A 19,074-nucleotide genomic window follows, 5' to 3' on the forward strand; every position below is an offset into this window, starting at 1 on the left:
TTAATTTTTAGTATTTTCACTCTTTTTTGTTTTGTTCTTTTTACTTCTTTAGTTCTTTTATCTTGTTTCAAATTTTTTTGTTGGGTTTTGGAACAAAAGTTATGTATTTTGTTGGGTTTTTTTGGATTTTGTTGGAGTTTTGTTGTTTAAAATGGAACATCTTCATGCTATATGGCTTTTTAAAGTCTTGATCATTTTTTGAAGCAATATGTAATCGTGTTGTTATCGTGCTTAGGTTGTTGTCGTGTTGTTATCGTGTCGGGTCAACCCAAAGTGGTTCGTGTCGGTATCGTGTTCAGGTCGATATCGTGTTCTTATCGTGTCCAGGTCGATATCGTGTTCTTATCGTGTCGGGTCAACCCAAAGTAGTTCGTGTCGTTATCGTGTTCGGGTCGTGTCCAGGTCGTGTCCGGGTTTGAAGGTGGCGGGTTGGGTTCGTGTTCGGGTTTGGGGTTTCCATAACAGGTTGGGTTCGAGTTTGGCCTTATTGGGTTGGGTGGTTATCGGGTTGACCCGATAACGACCCAATCCGCACGATTTGCCAGCCCTATGTCAATATAAGCAATGGATTAACATTCTTAAAGCATTGTGTTGACATTCTCAAAGCATTGTGTTTAGACGTCACCAAACCGAACCGGCCCGTCCGAACCGGCCCAGAACCGTCACCGGCGGTTCGGAACCGTGAACCGGAACCGCGGTGGCGGTTCGGAACCGGATAGGAGTCGGCGGTTTAGGCGGGCCGGTTCAGGTTCACGAAAAATCAAGAACCGTAACCGCCGGTTCGCCGGAAACCGGCGGTTCCGGTAGCTTTTCAGGGTTTAGGGTATAGGCATGCAGGCGTAGGCATGCCGACTAAGAGTATATATATATACTATCTATTTACATTTATAATTTATTGTTTTTTACTTCAACTTTTTTTATTTAAGTCTTTTGATTCTTTTGTAATTTCAATTTTCAACATTTGTATTTGTAATATCGACATTCACATATCGTTCAAATTTGTATGATTGTATGATTGTTTCAATAAAATTCCAATTGTTCCAACTCCAATGTCGACTTCTACTCCATTTGTCAATTGTCATTCTCGTTTTATTTATTTATTCGATAGTACAAGACTACAACTACACCTACAACTCTACAATTAGTACTATACCGGAATAAAATTAAAAAATAAAAAATAAAAAAATTCGGCATTGAACCGGCGGTCCGAACCGGAACCGGCCCGGAACCGTCTGGAAACCGCCGGTTTTGAACCGGCTTGGAACCGTGACTGAACCGGAACCGGAACCGGAACCGTTTGACCCTAGGCGGGCCGGTTCAGGTTCCATATTTTTTTGAACCGGAACCGCCGATTCCGAACCGGGAACCGGCGGTTCATGAACCGTGGTGACGTCTATGTGTTGATATTTTCGAAACACTATATTGACATTTTCATCCAAAACCATAATTAATTTGATGTTTTTTTTAATCTTTTTTTATTTTATTAATAAAAACGAAAATTATACGTGGAAAATTGTAGACCACACATTTTCTAAAATCCTACGGCCTTAAATTAGTTATAGTTAGCAATTAAATGATAAGTTAGTAATTGATCACTCACCTTGTATATAAAGATAAAAAAAATATATGTTTCTCAAATTAAATCCTAACAATATAGGTAAATAAATAACAGAAATAGTCTAACAAATCAAATCCCGACAAGTGACAAATAAATCATAAGATATAATTTGATACTCCCTTCGTCCCTAAAGAGTATCCACTATTTCCTATTTTGTCCATCTCAAAGAGTATGAACATTTCAATTTTGGAAACTCTCTTCTCTCTAATGATATGTGACACATTCTCCACTAACAATACTAAAAAAACTTTAATGCATTAAAATTCGTGTCGAACTCAAAGTTTATATTCTTTGGGGACGGATGAAGTAAGTAATATGTAGACAGGTCATGTTAAAATGCATTTAGTATCCAATCCGTAACTAAGACCAATCCTACACCATTAGATCTTAAAATGAGTGGATGAGATTAAAGCTCGCGTATTTCAATAAATAGTAGATAAAATATCAACAAAAGGGTAAAATGGTCAATCTGTTATAACATACTCCCTTCGTTCCACAGTAATGGGGGCGTTTCTTTTCGGCACCGTAATTAAGAAAAATTGTGTTAGGTGAGTTAAGTAAAGGGAGAGTAAAGTGAAAAATGAAAAAAGGTAGAGAGATGAAGAGAGAATAAAGGAAGAGAGAATAACGTAAGAGTAGAAAAATGTGTTGACTTTTACTAAAAAAGGAAATGACTCTATTACTATGGAACGTACCAAAAGGACAAAATGACTCTATTACTATGGAACCGAGGGAGTAATAAGTTTTACGATTTTTTTATATCAACATAGTGTATTACAACACAAGTACCAGAAAATATCAACAAAGTTTTATTGATATTGTACATGCATTATATTGAGATTGTTTGATGCATTTATTGATATAAAATCTGATTATCAACGTATACGAAAATTGAAATAAAAATTATAGAATATCATCATTCGATCATCGTCGGAACATATGCAACTGAGATCTCGTTAGAATCCTTATGAAATTAACTTTAATTTAATATATTTTTCACGAAAAAATAATTTAAATCGAGAGAGTTACAAAAATTTAAAATTTTAAGATGATTTTGAGGAGATAGAAAGTGGTTAGTTTTAACTACTCATACCATATAAGAATTGACATTAATAACCTTTAACTTTATTTAAATAATTTTTTTAATTTACTCCCTCCATCCCACAAAGATTGTCTCACTTTGATCGGGCTCGAGTTTTAAGAAATGTAATAAAAAGTGAGTTGAAAAAGTTAGTGGAATGTGAGTCCTACTTTTATATATTAGTTTTATAATAAAATGTGAATAGGAATGAGTTAGTAGAATATGAGGTCCACTACCAAAAATGGTAAAAAGTGAAATAAGAATAATTTTGTGGGACGAACGGAAATGGAAAAATGGGACAATCTTTGTGGGATGGAGGGAGTAAAATATAGTCCACGTGACATTATTTAACTACTAGACTCCTAATCTAAAGGCTAAATTTTGGTCTTACTTTGTGATTGCTAATTAGTTAACAATTGATAATCACTCATATGTGGACTATTATAGTACTTCCTCCGTCCCTCTGCAATAAATGTGTTTCATTTTCAGCACTCGTTTTAAAAACATGATAATAAATAGTTAAAGTAGAGAAAAAAGTAAACTAAGAAAAAGAATAATATAGAGAAGACTCTTATCTATATTATTATCTCTTATTTTACTATTTTCTCCACTTTAATTATTTATTATTATTTTTTCAATCTAGTGTTCAAAATAAAACGCCTGTATTACATAGGAACAGATGGAGAGTCTCACTTTTCAGGCATAAATTACATGACTATCTATCTTTGTATTAACACCCCATGGTTGACACCAAAACTGAAAAGTTCACCAAAAATGGATGATTTGTGTGGAGAAATCTATGCAACAGAGACATTAAGCTATATTGTTGTTGACTTGTTGAACTTAAGTGTGTGGGAGGAAAGTTGTTCTCTACCGTATTGCTCATAACCATCTCGACAGCATTGTCACTGTCATCATCTTCATCATTGGAATCATCCATAAGATCATCACCATGATGCTCCAAAGCTTCCTTGATGTCTTCCACCACCAGCTCGACCACCATTTGTTCAACCAGAATGATAGAAATCCTCATGATGTGATACATTAATGTTTCCCAAGACTTGTCATTTATAAGATTTCACAGATATCAAAACATAATAAATAGATCTAGCCAACAAAAACTAGACCTAAAGGGATATATATGGAATAAGATAGTGGTATAAGGTGTATTGAAGTAGGGACCGAGTTTCTCCCAACCCAGTAAATCTGATATCTTGGCCGGTGGTAATTAATATCAAGGGTGCTAGGATTGGTAATACATTGAATCATATCCTAAACGAGTCTGAATTGATAATATCCTCAAGAGCCTTGAGGAAAGGAACCATCAAGCTTTCACGGAATTATCATAGGAAAGTGTAAATTCAGCATATCCACCCTACAAGTTGCGACACTTGTACTGTTGTACGGAAAGAAACTCTAAAATTACATTCATATCTATTGGCTCAACGCAATTCATTAATGTAGTCTTCTTTTTACCTTCTCTATTACACACTATACATAAAGCCAAGCAATGAAGTCGCCTAAAATTTTGATACCATATTTGCAGCTGTTAATCGCCACTATGCGATCATATTCATCGCATAAAACCATTCCATCTTCTAATGCCTTGAAATTCTTACCAATTATAAAGGGCTTCAATTTTTCATTGCATGCCAGTATGTACAAACGAGAAAGAATAGTGTTCATACAGGGGAAATCAATATATTGATATACTACTGAATTCAGTATAAAAAAAAAACGTAATTCAGCATAACCATCATGCATTATTAATCTATACTTGATCATAAAAAATTCATCAATAAAAAACACCTTAATTCCCTAAGCTGTCCGAGAAACAAAAAATTTAAAATTTGACAGGATAAATACTCCATATCTTCAGATGAAGATCTATCATCCATTGTTTAAGAATTTAATCAATTAAGAATATCATAAAATTTCTGACAGAATTATCATGCAACTAAATCCTGCAAATTTTTTGAATTTTACACAACTGAATTGATTCTATAAGTTTAATTTAGAAAAAAAGTGCTAATATGGCAAAATATGATTTGTTAAATAATGATAAGTAGAATTGATCTCGATTAAACGAAGAGTTGATTTAGATTTGAGAATTCTAAATATGGGAATTGTTCGAATTCACGTGCCTGTCTTGAATGTGTCACGTGCGAACCATCATCAGTTAGATTAGCAGGATGAAAAATGGAAAAAAAAAGGTTGATAAAGAAAAAATAATTGAAAGCAAATGTAATTATTAATGACCTTAATATGTGAATTTTGCTCTGATCATTGACAAATTTATCACTTTTGCGTTTCTTTCCTGTATCTATCAATCTCGATTTCGATCCATAATTATTACCTGTCGATCCGAAATCAATTTCTGCAATAGCTGCAATGCAATTTTACGCGCAAAATTAAGGTACCTCCAGGTTCCAATCTGCTATACTTTGATTTGCATTTTTCCGTTTTGGCTCCATTTCTGTTTTTTGCGTTGCTAGATCGGAATCTGGTCGGAAAGCGGTCGGTTCTTCCTGTAACGGACCGGAATTTCGGCCTCCACGGTAGGCTTTCACCTAATTCATTGTTTAATTTTGAATTTATCTATGTGTAATTTGGTTGTAAAGATTGTTTCTTGATTCATCTGCATGTGGATTTGCGATTTGTAGGTTTGAATTGGATTAGATTGTTGAGAGATCTTGGAAGGTTCACTCTATTGAGGATCTGCGCATATACTTTCTTTATTTTTCTGTTAGAGATTTCTGATTAGGTGAAGTGATGGCAGCTCCTGGGGGACCTAGGCCAGGGAATTTCCCCCCGAATTATAACCCGAATTCCCTTTCTAATAATATGCAAAACCTACAAATTAATCAGCATAATCAGCAACAACCGAACAATGCTGGTGCTACTGCCCCTAGACCTCCTCCGAATGCCACACCATTCGGCCAACGGGCTCCAGCTTTTGCTGGTAGTAGACCAGGCCCCCCTCCCCCTGGTGTGTTTCCGAGGGGCCCGGTACCGCCCAATGCTCCTGCTCAAACTACACTGCCTCCAAATATGGTTTCTTCTAGACCTGCTGGTCCACCACCTGGGTCTCAGCCGCCTCACTTTGCATCAAGACCACCACCACCTGGGGCAATGCCATCATCCATTGGTGGACCTGTTGCTCCCTCACCTCCTGCATTGGGGCCTCGTCCTGGATCATATCCATCTTCCCCTCTGACATCAGCTCCCTCCACTCCTTCCCAAGCAAGTGGTTCTGGTCCAGTTAGTAATGGACCGCCTCCATTTGCACCGGGGATGACACAAAGTGGGCCACCGTTCCCTCCTGCTATAGGTAGTATGCCAAGGCCATTAGTTGGACCTCCACAACAACCAGCAATGTTATCATCTAGGCCTTCTTCTCAGCCAATGCAAATGCAATCTAGTTTTGGCGGTCCACCTACTGCTGTATCATCTGCCTCTGGGCAACCTGCACCGCCATTTTCAGGCCCACCACAGAATATGATGCCCCCTCTGGGTTCATCCCCATTTTCAGCCCCAAATACAGGCATGCATCAATCTATAAATTCTCCTTATGGGATGCAGACATGGCCAGCACAGCCACAACAGGTTAATTTTATCATCTTTACCGTTCTCCTATCATGTATTGATTTTTTGTGCAATATTGATAACAATTCATTATGCTGCTAAAATACATTTTGAATAACCTATAAACCATGAATAACCAATACATTAATGATGCTTTTGAGCTTTTGATATCAGTGCAAGAGTGTACTCTTTTTTGTATCCGAGACATAGCTTTTCTTGGCATTTTTAATAGGAAATGATCATTCAATTTCTGCCAAACTTCTATTACTGTTATGGATAATTTCTAGGCATACAATCTAATAAGAGTTGTGCAGGAATGCATTGATCTTTATGATGATTTCAATATGGAATGTTAAAATTTTAAAAGTGAAAGGGACTTATGAATATGTGAGAGAACTCAGAAGAAAGCTAAAGTAAACTACCTAGTATTGCAACTACCACAGTAACACTATGCATAGGAAGAGTACTTTGATTACTGGCCTCCAACTTACATTTCATTAGCTATTTCTATGCAATCCATGAATTTATATTTTAAACATATCGTATTTATTACTTGAGAAGTGAATCACATAGTAGAAATTACTTTTGTTTAACTGAAGCAGTATTTTAAGTATATACTAATACTCCCTCCATCCCCTGATAATTTTCCACTTTGGTTCCGGCATGGGTTTTAAGAAATGTAAAGGAAAGTGGGTTGAAAAAGTTAGTGGAATATGAGTTCCATTTTTATATACTCCTTCCGTCCACAAAAAATAGAGCAATTTGTGTATGGCATGGGTTTTAATGTAGAATTGGTAAAGTAAGAGAGATGGGAAAAAAGTAAGAGAGAAGGAGAAAAAGTAAGTGAGAAGTTGTGTTAGTGGAATGATGTGTATGTTTATTATTTGTTGAAAACTTTCCATAAATAAATGTGCTCTATTTTTTGGACGGCCAAAAATGGTAATTGTGCTCTATTTTTTGTGGACAGAGGGAGTATTAGTTTTATAATAAAATGTTAGAGCATCTCCAACAAGGAGAGGTAAATGAAATAGGTATATTATCTATTTACCTTCTCATAAAGTGAAATATACCCTTCCAAAAAATAACACATTCCAATGGAAAAAGATATATAGAAAGGTAAATCAATAAAATAATACTCCCTCCGTCCCAAGGAAGATGACCCCTTCTTTGGGCGGCACGGGATTTTATGCAACTTTATTTTGTGTGTAGAGAGGAAAGAGTAAAGTAAGAGAGAGTGAATAAAGTAGAGATAAAGGTTTTTCCATTTTAAGTAATGGGTCATCTTGGTTGGGACAAACTAAAATGGAAAGTGGGTCATCTTCAATGGGACGGAGGGAGTAGTATAAAATGCATTGAAAAACATAAAGTGTAATACCTTCTCAAATACATTCCCCATTGGAGAATAGTTTTTCATGAAAAGAAGGCAAATATGGTAGTTATAAGATTTTACCTCTTCAAAATGGGAAAAAGGTATAATACCTTCTCAAATACCTTTTCCCTTGGAGAATTATTTTTCATAGAAAAAAGATAAATATGGTGGTTATATGAGTTTACCTCTCCATTTACCTCTTCCTTTGGAGATGCTCTTAGTGGAATGAGTTAGAGGAATGTGGGGCCTATTGACCATTTATGGTAAAAATTGAAAGTGGGCAATTAATGGGGGATGGACGAAAATGGCCAAAGTGGACAATTAATGGGGGACAGAGGGAGTAACATATATCATGGAACTAGGACTTGGTGCAATATAATTTTGTTTTCTTTTGAAGCATGTAATGTATAGATGAAAGTACCATAATCTAGTTTTACATTAAAGCTTGTGGTTGCAACCAAGGAATACCGAACCTTATTTCTTGCAGTTAAGGTGGTTTAAACTTTACTACTTAATGCAATATGAGTCTTGTATAAACCGCAAAGTCACTTGCTATCAATGTCTTTGCATTAAATTTTGGGGCCAGTTATTACTCGGAAGCTTCTTTGAACAAACAAGAAAGGATTACTCTTGGTTCAGGCTCCCTCTAAGTTTTGATATATATGCCAGGTTTGATGGTTAGAAGAATGTAACGTTTTTGGACTCGAACAGATGTTACAATTTAACTTGAACATTGAACACCTTGCCACAACTGTAGAGTTAACTATAATGGCATAGATGATTTCACATCTGAACAATCATTAAGGAGGATGTTTATATGAATGTGGACCCATTCTCGCTTCGACTATGGTCCTTTTGCTTTTGTTAGTTATGTAGCTCAATAACATCATTGGACTGCTTGATAATCTACTTCATTTTACACACTAAATCTAGTGTCAATGTCTAGGGGGCACCACCTCCTCCCGGGTCTATGCAGCAGCCTCCACGGATGTTTGGAATGCCACCAGGACTATCTCTTCCAAATCAAGCTATGGCTATGAGCCATTCAGGCCAAGCTAAAATTGATCCGAACCAGATTCCCCGTCTTGCTCCAAGTGCTTCTGCAATTGTTCATGAGACCCGTCAGGGCAATCAGGCAAACCCTCCCCCGGTAATAATTTTCTTTCTTTGGTTTAGTTTAAGTCTTATATATTTACCCAAAGTTGATATTCCCTGTCCAAACTGTTACCCTAGTAAGATTATCTTTTATCACTTCATATGTGTAGAGACTTTATTTGTCCTCTTTTTACTCATTTGTCACTTCTTTGTGAAGCCTGCAACAAGTGACTATATAGTTAAAGACACTGGAAATTGCAGTCCACGCTACATGAGGTGTACTATCAATCAGGTTTAAGTATTTAATTGCATCATTGTTTCCGACTACATTTCTACCTGTTATGCATGAATTCCTCCTTAAGTTGAAAGTGCTAATAACAATGGGGTTTCCATTTGTTTCATTAGGTTCCTTTGACTGTGGACCTTCTATCTACATCTGGAATGCAGCTGTCTCTATTGGTCCAGCCTTTAGCTCTTGCACATCCATCTGAAGAGCCTATCCATGTAAGTGAAGCAGTCCGTGGCAGAAAAGTTTGAGTCTCTTTTGTTCGACATGTTATTAAATGAAGAATTTGGTGTTACTCTAATCCTTGAGGAAAATTATACGTAGTACTTTTCTCACCTAAAAGGAAATTCTAAAATTCTGTTATATGTTCCAACTATGTTTAAGTTCATCTGCAATACTTGCCATTTTTAGATTTGGGGGTTACATGAACATGACCTTTGTCAGGATAATTTTATTGGAACTGAGCAACTCTAAATTCTTATTTTATTACTGCTAGGTTGTAGATTTTGGGGAAAGTGGTCCTGTTCGATGTTCTCGTTGCAAAGGTTACATTAATCCTTTCGTGAAGTTTATTGACCAAGGAAGACGTTTCATTTGTAACCTGTGTGGTGAGGAGAATCAGTCCTTTTCTTGTTCTTTTTATTTGTAGTTACTAGTTAGTGACTTGTCAATTATTTGTGGAGTTATATTATCATAATTCTGTAAATTCAACTCCATGGGGGTGTCCACTGTCTGTTCACACATAGCCAAAAAAATATGGAAATAACTGATTAAACTTTGAGTTATCTTATTGTAAAATGAGCTTTTATAAAAACCTAAACCCTGACCAATTATTGCTTGGACCTAAGTTCTTCATTACACTGGTGGTGGAAGTATTTTCTGTGTTTATGGGCAGTTTGTTTCATATCTTGAATATTTGCTCAACCTGAATGTTGGGTCACATGTATGCAGGATAACGATATATTATTGCCAAGTATTTATTGCGTTCACTGTTCTATTCCTTGTTTTCTGACTTTTACTTATCCCTTTTTCTTGGTTGTGGTGCAGGATTTACGGATGAAACTCCACGTGACTATCACTGCAACTTAGGTCCAGATGGCCGGCGTAGAGATGCTGACGAAAGGCCTGAACTATGCCGAGGAACAGTTGAATTTGTTGCTACTAAGGAGTACATGGTAAGTTCCTCGTGTTTCCTCGATTTGGATCCAGCACGTATTGAATTGGGATGATATTATCTATAGGAAACATGTCTTGGATTCTATAAATATTAAATAACCAATCATTATGCTAGATGTTATTTAAAAAGCACACCTCTAAATCGAAAAATGAGTATGCATTTTGTAATTTGAGCTATCTAGGGCATGATTTCCTATCCAAGGACTAAGGTATGTAATTATATTGTATTATTTGATAGAAGAAAATAGGTAGTTTTTCTGCAAAGGATTGTGAGCATTTTTTTTTTGTTTGTAGCCTGACTTTTCTTGAGACTGTGCCAAGCCAACAGTCTGATTATTGTAACAAGTACAGATATACTCCGTCCCATACAAATAGTCCATATCCATTTATGGAAACCTTTTTCTCCTTTTTTACTTTATCGTATATGGGCCCCACCATCCATCACATTATTTCAACCACTTTTCTCCTTCTCTCTTACTTTACCAATTATGCATTAAAACACGTATCATCTCCAATTAGCCTATTTCTATGGGATGGAGGGAGTATGTAAAATCAAGTGTTAAGATCTAATTAGTGTTTAATTAATATTCTATGCAGTCTCTAGAGTTTGAGCGCATACATACAACGTTTTGTTGAATTACTTTCGACATTCATCATTCATGTTTGTGGTGTAGGACAATAAAACTTCTATTGCATTTATTTCTCTATGAAATAAACAACTTTCTTATTTTTTTTTTTCATTCTGTCTCATGATTTTGCTTATGCTATTTTAGGTTCGTGACCCAATGCCTGCTGTATATTTCTTCCTTATTGATGTATCTATGAACGCTACACAAACTGGTGCAACTGCAGCAGCTTGCAGTGCCATCAAACAAGTGATAGCCGATCTTCCAGTAAGTTTATGCCTGTACTTCTAATGTGATAACATTTTATATGTGGACCTTCCATCTGGTCAATGATGAATTAAAGCTTCTAAGGGGACGTTTACTTTAAGTTATGGGATAGATTGATGATAATATAAGATTGATTATTTGATGGATAAGTAGGTCAAAAAGCTCAAATTTAATCAATCCACCAAATTCCATCACAGTAAACAGTGCATTAGCTTGGAATTTTTTTATTAATCCATCCTATCACTCAAAATAAATGCCTCCTAGTGGTTTCTCTCTGAAAGGGGAAACTTGGAGGTGGGTGTATGAGTGTATCAACAAACTCAGGAAAAATGGAATTCAATATTTAGTTTGGAGTTGTCATGATTTGTTTAATTTTCCAAGTAAGTTTTGGTAACACCTTTATCTTTAAACTATTTTTGGTTGTTGATAATTGTCATAATATTTTATGGACTTGTAAGAGCTGTGAAAGGAAAATACGATTGATTTAGCCACTTTATGGTGTTTTTTTTGGGAATTTTTTAAAAATTAGTTTTGTGAAGGTGGAGTATAATTTTGAACCAAATTAAAGAGGACCACCCGCTAGGTTTTTGTTTATTATTAGAGCGAAATATCAGTCTGGATTGACTATGTTTTCTGTGCAGAAGGGTCCTCGTACAATGGTGGGCATTGCTACATTCGATTCCACAATCCAGTTTTACAACCTAAAACGATCCTCACAGCAGGTTGGTAAAAAATTTTCATCTTTCTGGTGAATGAATTCATTTTATATGTTCCTTGAATGTTATTTACTCTTTACTTGTCAATCGTAGTGTCCAACTATTATGTTCTCCGTTAGTCATTTTTGTGTTGGTCTTAAACTTGTACATTCCAGGAGCTACATGTGGTTGATCACAATGGCTTTGGACTTCACTCAGTGCAGTGGGTGCTTAGCTTTAATTACATTTTCTTCTTTCTTGTTTCAGCCATTGATGCTCATTGTTCCTGATGTTCAAGATGTCTATACTCCACTGGAAAGTGATGTCATTGTTCAATTTTCTGAGGTTGGTATCATTCTTTTTCTAGTTTATGTTCTTTCATACTAGTATGCAGCATGTAACCCCAAATTGTGAAAACATAGAGAGACCCTATTTTTATGACTGGGTACAAACTAATGTTTTCTCCTATTTTTCAAACTTCCCAAGTGATGGAATTTCTTTTTGGTATCTGCAGTGCTGTGAGCATTTAGAAATGTTGCTTGACAACATTCCTACAATGTTCGAGAGCAATAGAATTGCTGATTCAGCTCTTGGCGCTGCTGTAAAGGTATGGGCACATATAGTTTTTTTAAGTTTGTACTTTTTAACCTATGTTGTTTGCCGTCGTTTAGCTGTTGTCTAGAATTTACAGGTGGATGGAAGTGCTAAGTACATTATGTTCAATAATTATCACCTTGCATATGAAAACTTGTAATTGATCATGAGCAGAGCAGACTACCTGATACTTAAATCTTATTGTTCTGTTTCTTACTTTAGGCTGCTTTTCTGGCAATGAAAAGCACTGGTGGCAAACTTTTAGTTTTCCAGTCAGGTAAGCTGCGAAATATAATTGTATTAGTTTTATGATTATGCAAACTCACCCCCCTTAAACATCTGCCTGTCATACTAGTGTACTGAAATTTATGATGTTGTAGTTTTGCCGTCGTGTGGCATCGGATCCCTTTCTGCTCGAGAGGCTGAAGGCAGAAGCAACATGTCGGCAGGAGAAAAGGTCTTAATGTTGCATAAATCTGCATTGTTAGGACTGATACTATGATAGTTTTCATAATGCCTTTCTTGCCTCCAATTCCCTTTTCGCATGTCCGTATATAAAATTTTTTTGCAGTTCACACCATTAAGTCTGGCCTATCTAGGTGTAATATTAGTCTTGGATCCTTCTCTTCTGCACAGCAACTTGATCACCAGTTGGTACAGTGTTAAGCAGATATAATCATGATTTCCCTTATATTTCATATACCCGAATACAAATCAAGTGCAATAACTAGTTTTTAATCCTTTAATTGTGATTACTTAACTTTGGGATGGTGGCCATCTATTTTCCACTTATCAACCATTGCAAAATGGTAATTTCAACCATTCTTTGGCCGATGAGTATAGTATATTAGTACTGGTGAAGTAATTATCAGGGTTAGGTCGTTCGGGAGATTATTGTTAGAGCTAGTGTCTACTTTCTCTGTTGCTTGGACCCTCAGAATTTCTTTCTACTCTAATAGGTGTTCCTTTTGACTGTTATTAATGAATTCTCTAATATTTATATGCTCTTTCTACGGGCACAAATGTTTCTATACAGTGCAAGATTGGAAGTTAAGATAAATAATAAAACAGCTAAATTAAATAAAATAACAACTAATCTCATTCTATTCCTTATGATGGACGATTCCCACGATAGTTCATGACCATAAGAGATAAAATTCCCTTACAGTTGCAATAAATGCTTGATTTCAGGAGGCTCACAAATTGCTTCAGCCTTCTGACAAGACTCTAAAAACTATGGCAATGGAATTTGCAGAGTACCAGGTGACATTATACTTTCTAGTGTTGAGAATCCATGATACTGACACTATCATCATGTTTTTGTTTTAGAATTGGAGCCAGCTTATTTCGCCTCTCATTTTCATTCTTTCAGGTCTGTGTTGACTTGTTTATTACATCGCAAATGTATGTGGATATTGCTTCTCTCTGTGTTATTCCAAGGACAACTGGAGGCCAGGTAATTGAACAATATTAGAGTGGTCATGGAGTACTATGAGTGGCCACTATATGTTTGGCTGTTGTATCACTTTCAAGTGATGGATTATCAGTCTTTTCGTTGTCTGATTGCGTTATTCATTAGGATGGCTATTGTGTTATTTTCAAATCTGAATCCATGTTTTACTTCTATAGGTATACTATTATTATCCTTTCTCTGCCCGTTCTGATCCTGCTAAGCTGTACAATGATCTTCGGTGGAACATCACAAGGCCCCAAGGGTTTGAGGCAGTGATGCGTGTTAGATGTAGCCAGGTGAGATTGTAGAAGTGCAGTTTTTTGAACTTTTGAATTATGTAACAATATTGTTTGGCAAACAACTCTTCAATTGAAGGCTAAGTTATATTTTTGTTGTTTCCTGGATAGGGTATTCAAGTTCAAGAATATTCCGGAAACTTCTGTAAGCGCATACCAACTGACGTTGATCTACCTGCGGTATCCCTCTGTCTATGTCTCTCTCTCTCTCTCTCTCTCACACACACACAAGACAAAAAAAACCTCCTCGGAAAATATTCTGAAGCATTTCCAACCTTTTGTGTTGAAGCTTCACGGAGTCTCACTTATTGTAATGATGCAATTGCTGAATAAGTGGTTCCTTCATTTAAATCCATGAAAGCGCAGTGTTACATGTGGTGTTGCACCTAAATTGTTCTTAACTCTTCTATTGGTTAAAATTTATTATTACAAAACCCGGTTTTTTTTATTGCTGCTGCTCATTTAGTTTCCTGGTCAGATTTTTTAAAGTTGTTTGATCTTCATTTTGCCAGATTGATTGTGACAAAACAATAATGGTCTCCCTGAATCATGATGATAAATTACAGGAAGGCTCTGAGTGTTCTTTTCAGGTACCACTTTATGTTCCTCTGGAACTCCATCTAACAAAATCATTTATCTCTTGTCTTATGAATTGCAATTTCCATGCAAAAGTTCCTGTAACTATCTCACTTCTCATTCTCTTATATTCAGTATTCATCCAATCACTTTGTATGATAATGTTGTCCAGTGTGCCCTTCTTTACACCACTGTACATGGACAAAGAAGAATCAGAGTTTCAACATTGTCCCTGCCTTGCACCAACATGCTGAGTAATCTATTCCGCTCTGCTGATCTAGACACCCAATTTGCGTGTATCACAAAACAAGGTACCTGGTGTCGTAGTTTTTCTGGAAATGCTATATTAATTATTAAGTTTGTTTGTATATATATTGTATTGTATGGAGGTATCAATACTAATGAGTCATTCACTTTAGCCTATGCTCTTTCTTATTTCTCCTGCTCCTACATATATTTTCAAATTTGTTCTCTACATGCAGACATGTAGCATAGTATTACCGCTGACTCTTTTGCTCTGTTATGTTTCACATCACAGCTGCTATTGAGATTCCTTCAGCTCCTCTTGCACAAGTCAGGGATCAAGCTACTAATGTTTGCATCAACATATTATACTCGTACCGGAAGTTCTGTGCTACAGTGTCATCGTCAGGACAACTTATTCTGCCCGAGGCACTTAAAATGTTGCCTCTCTATACACTTGGTACATTCTAAGTTTCTTTTAACCATATGTTTTATTACTAGTTTTATTGCTAGAGTCGTATCCCCAGTGCCCCTAGTATATTTGCAAACATCTCATGTAATTCAAACTCCCCAAGTTCCTTGTAACAGTAATTCAAACCCCCCAAGTTCGGCTCTAGAAATTAGTTCTCCATTGATCATTGAGGAATGTGCTTGAATTTTACACAACATATATGTCCTGTCCTATGAGTGCTTCCTTGAAAGTGTTTTTGTGAATTATGCACATCCAAAGCGTCTTATTTAAGTGGTTAAAGTCTTTTTCATGATAGTTTCATATTCGGTTTTAACTATTTGCTTTATGCCTTTTTCAGCTTTACTCAAATGCATTGGATTACGATCTGATGGAAGAATTGATGATAGGTCCGTTTGGATTAATTATGTCTCACCATTACCTACTCCTTTGGTGATCCCATTGGTGTACCCTAGAATGATAGCACTTCACGACCTTAATGAGAAGGTACTGAGATTTTGTGACATACATACCTTTTGTTGTTTTATGTATTTCCTTCTCATACACATTTTGTCATACTGTTTTCTCAGGAATTAGATGATTCCATTATTCCCGTTCCAATTCCACTTTCCAGTGAGCATATTGCTATTGATGGAATATATCTTCTTGAGAATGGAGTTGATTGTTTGATTTATGTCGGTGAAGATGTTCAGCCAAAGATTTTGCAACAGATGTTTGGCATTTCATCAACTGAAGAGATTCCAAATCAGGTACTGCCATAAAGAAATCTGGGTGTACAGTGTTTCCAGTTATGGAATTTCCATAGAAAATGTGATCAAGTCATATACTCCTACCACATAATTTCCATGCATTCATTTGTTTGAATAGCTTTTGTTGTGTACTATATCTTACACTTTTTTGGATTCATAATAGCTGTTTCCCTTTTCTCATACCTGTCACTTATTATTGCTTTTAATCACGGAGCTCAGCGTATCTACTTAAGTGACACTTGCACATATTCAGCACAGTGTCTGTACAGTAACTAGTTATGCATGATTCTTCTATTGGGCAAAGAGACAGGGGTACTTATGGCCTTTTTTCTTCAGTTCATTTTGCAGCAATATGACAATCCCTTGTCAAAGAAGCTGAATGACATTGTAAATGAGATAAGGCATCAACGATGTTCTTACCTACGGTACAAACAAGTTCTCGTTATTCGTTGTACGAGTTGATATTATATTTTGTTCTCTAATATTTTTAATAATTTTTCTCTTCTCTTTCTTGTTCTGCAGCTTGCGATTATGCAAAAAGGGGGATCCAACAGGTTCGTTTATCACAAATTCACCACAACTTGACTCTCTTTTACAAAGTTTACAAAGTTCCTTCAAAGACCCTAAAAATCCATGGGAATGAAAACGAATTGTATGAAATTGTCGGAAAATTAGAGGAGTCAAGAAAGCATAATTTAATTAACAGCATATGATGTTGGGTTCTGTAGGAATGGCTAGAATGAATACCGGTGTTATTTTCATTGCATAGTAAGGGCTCGTTTGGTTTGCTTGACCTGATATGACAAGTTAAGATATTGTGTAGATTTTATAACTATATTTTAAGCTTCCAAGGATCTTATTTTTTTACAAAACTAGGAATTTAAACGAGCCCTAAAAATGCTAGTAGTTTAAAAGTTCCCATCTTCTCGTTGTTATTAGCATGATTTCTTATGTTAGAATAGTGTTGCTGCTCCTCAAGACTGCCATTAATTATACATTAATTTTTGTTTGCAGGGATGATGTTCTTCTCGTACCTGGTTGAAGACAAGATGGCTAATGGCTTCTCATACGTCGAGTATCTAATACACATTCACCGGCAGATTCAAAATAAAATGGCTTGATCAGCCACTGGCAAAAGTTTTGACACTTTGGAGAAGAACACATGAGCTGAAGCTTACAATATCTTGATGTTTGCTGCGGCTCTGGGATATCTCGAAGATACATCTTTCCATTTCCAGTGAGGTTTGGAGGTTATAATTTTGCTTAGAACGTCATCACTTTTTAGGTGTTTCTTGATATAGATCTAAAAAATATAGAATAAAACTCAAAAGGAGTTGATTCAGGTTTTGGATATATTCCCCTATTTATAATCTTTTGCTGCATTGTTTTTTGAGATGTAGAACTCATAATGTTGTATAATTATTTAGATTTAGTGATCGTTGTTGATCCAACTTGTTGTAAGCCACACCCTTGACTTTCAATTCATCAAAATTTTCAGTCTTGTGATTTAGTGCTTTGTATGCTGATTCCGGCAATGCAAAATGGATACGAGTATTTGATTTGAGTATCATTAACCAAAATACCATAATAAATGCGATATAAACCCAAACATTTTTGCCGTGCTAGTCTCATTCCTTACCCCTGTCCTTAAGTAACAATTATTTTAAAATGTGTATGTGAAAGTATATTTTGATTTATAATTTTATAATATTTTTATTTTAACATTTATCACAAAATTATATGTAAAAATTAAAAAGAATTGTATATTTCTCGGCACACAGTGAGATACATTAGTTGCAAATTAACACAATACTCATTTGTATGTGTATGTATTTAATAAAAAATAGAAATTCTTTTCTTTTTAGCATGTTTCTTAAAATAGAAACTCCCTTTGAAATTGACCCTACAATCCACTAACATTAATTCCATTATTTTTTTTATCTTTATTTCTCTTACTTTATCCATTTTGCATTAAAACTGTGTTGTTTCTAAAGTTTCAATGTTTAGGAAATGGAGGAATATAAAATTATCTAGAGAAATATTAGTAGTTAAAAATTTTATAATTTTTTTTGTAATGAATTGGTTTGATAGCCTGAATCAAAGTCAAAGATTTAGGATTAAAATTAACGATTTGTAGCTTGGGTTGGGTCGACCTTACGGATTGTTAGGCTATTCAATTATGGTTCATTTGGATTAATTGAATGGCCTAACAATCCGTAGGATTGAGTCAAACCCAAGCGAGTTGCCTAATTCATATCCCTTATGCTAGATAAACTTCTAAACAAATACTACTAAGTTTTATTTGCTCCTGGCATGAAAAACTATGTTTATGATAGAATTAATTTTGATACACCTTCACCAAATGTAACATAAAAAATTATATAGTAGTATGAAAGTTCATTGAATATATTGATTTAATGGTATATAAGGTTTTTTAAAAGAAAATAATCACATCTCAAATCATTATTTCATTAACAATGTTGGTTAACATGAGAACTAGTATATCAATTTGTTTATATATTTATATCAGTTGGAATTATAAAACATTAGCATCACAAAACCCTTCTCATAATCATAATTCAACCAACATTGAGTTAACCAACTATAAATGTTCAACCCTGCTCAATCCTCATATCTAAACCATTCTCTCGTTTATATATTTATATCAGTTGGAATTATAAAACATTAGCATCACAAAACCCTTCTCATAATCATAATTCAACCAACATTGAGTTAACCAACTATAAATGTTCAACCCTGCTCAATCCTCATATCTAAACCATTCTCTCTTTTGTTACCCCAACTCCCAAATCAATAATAGTGTCGATCTAGAAGTGATAATACCTATTTTGGAGTCAAGTCCATTTTACATAATCTTTTAAAACTTTTGCTTATT

General features: G+C 35.4%; 1 protein-coding gene across 1 annotated transcript; it reads left to right on the forward strand.

The window, feature by feature from the left end:
* The first annotated feature begins 4,951 nt into the window (after nucleotides 1-4,951).
* LOC125196116 (protein transport protein Sec24-like At4g32640) lies at nucleotides 4,952-17,679 on the forward strand. Its single transcript, XM_048094492.1, has 26 exons — nucleotides 4,952-5,115; nucleotides 5,195-5,257; nucleotides 5,363-6,305; nucleotides 8,600-8,803; nucleotides 8,966-9,040; nucleotides 9,154-9,252; nucleotides 9,531-9,642; nucleotides 10,082-10,209; nucleotides 10,984-11,103; nucleotides 11,745-11,825; nucleotides 12,066-12,143; nucleotides 12,313-12,405; nucleotides 12,615-12,669; nucleotides 12,773-12,849; nucleotides 13,584-13,655; nucleotides 13,765-13,848; nucleotides 14,022-14,141; nucleotides 14,253-14,321; nucleotides 14,654-14,731; nucleotides 14,890-15,028; nucleotides 15,256-15,420; nucleotides 15,770-15,915; nucleotides 15,999-16,178; nucleotides 16,515-16,603; nucleotides 16,701-16,732; nucleotides 17,193-17,679. Exons 3-26 carry the CDS (start codon nucleotides 5,472-5,474, stop codon nucleotides 17,297-17,299), a joined length of 3,237 nt encoding a protein of 1,078 aa, XP_047950449.1. The 5' UTR covers nucleotides 4,952-5,115; nucleotides 5,195-5,257; nucleotides 5,363-5,471; the 3' UTR covers nucleotides 17,300-17,679.
* Nucleotides 17,680-19,074: the final 1,395 nt, after the last annotated feature.

Source organism: Salvia hispanica, chromosome 6, assembly GCF_023119035.1.
Source record: "Salvia hispanica cultivar TCC Black 2014 chromosome 6, UniMelb_Shisp_WGS_1.0, whole genome shotgun sequence".
NCBI lineage: Eukaryota > Viridiplantae > Streptophyta > Magnoliopsida > Lamiales > Lamiaceae > Salvia > Salvia hispanica.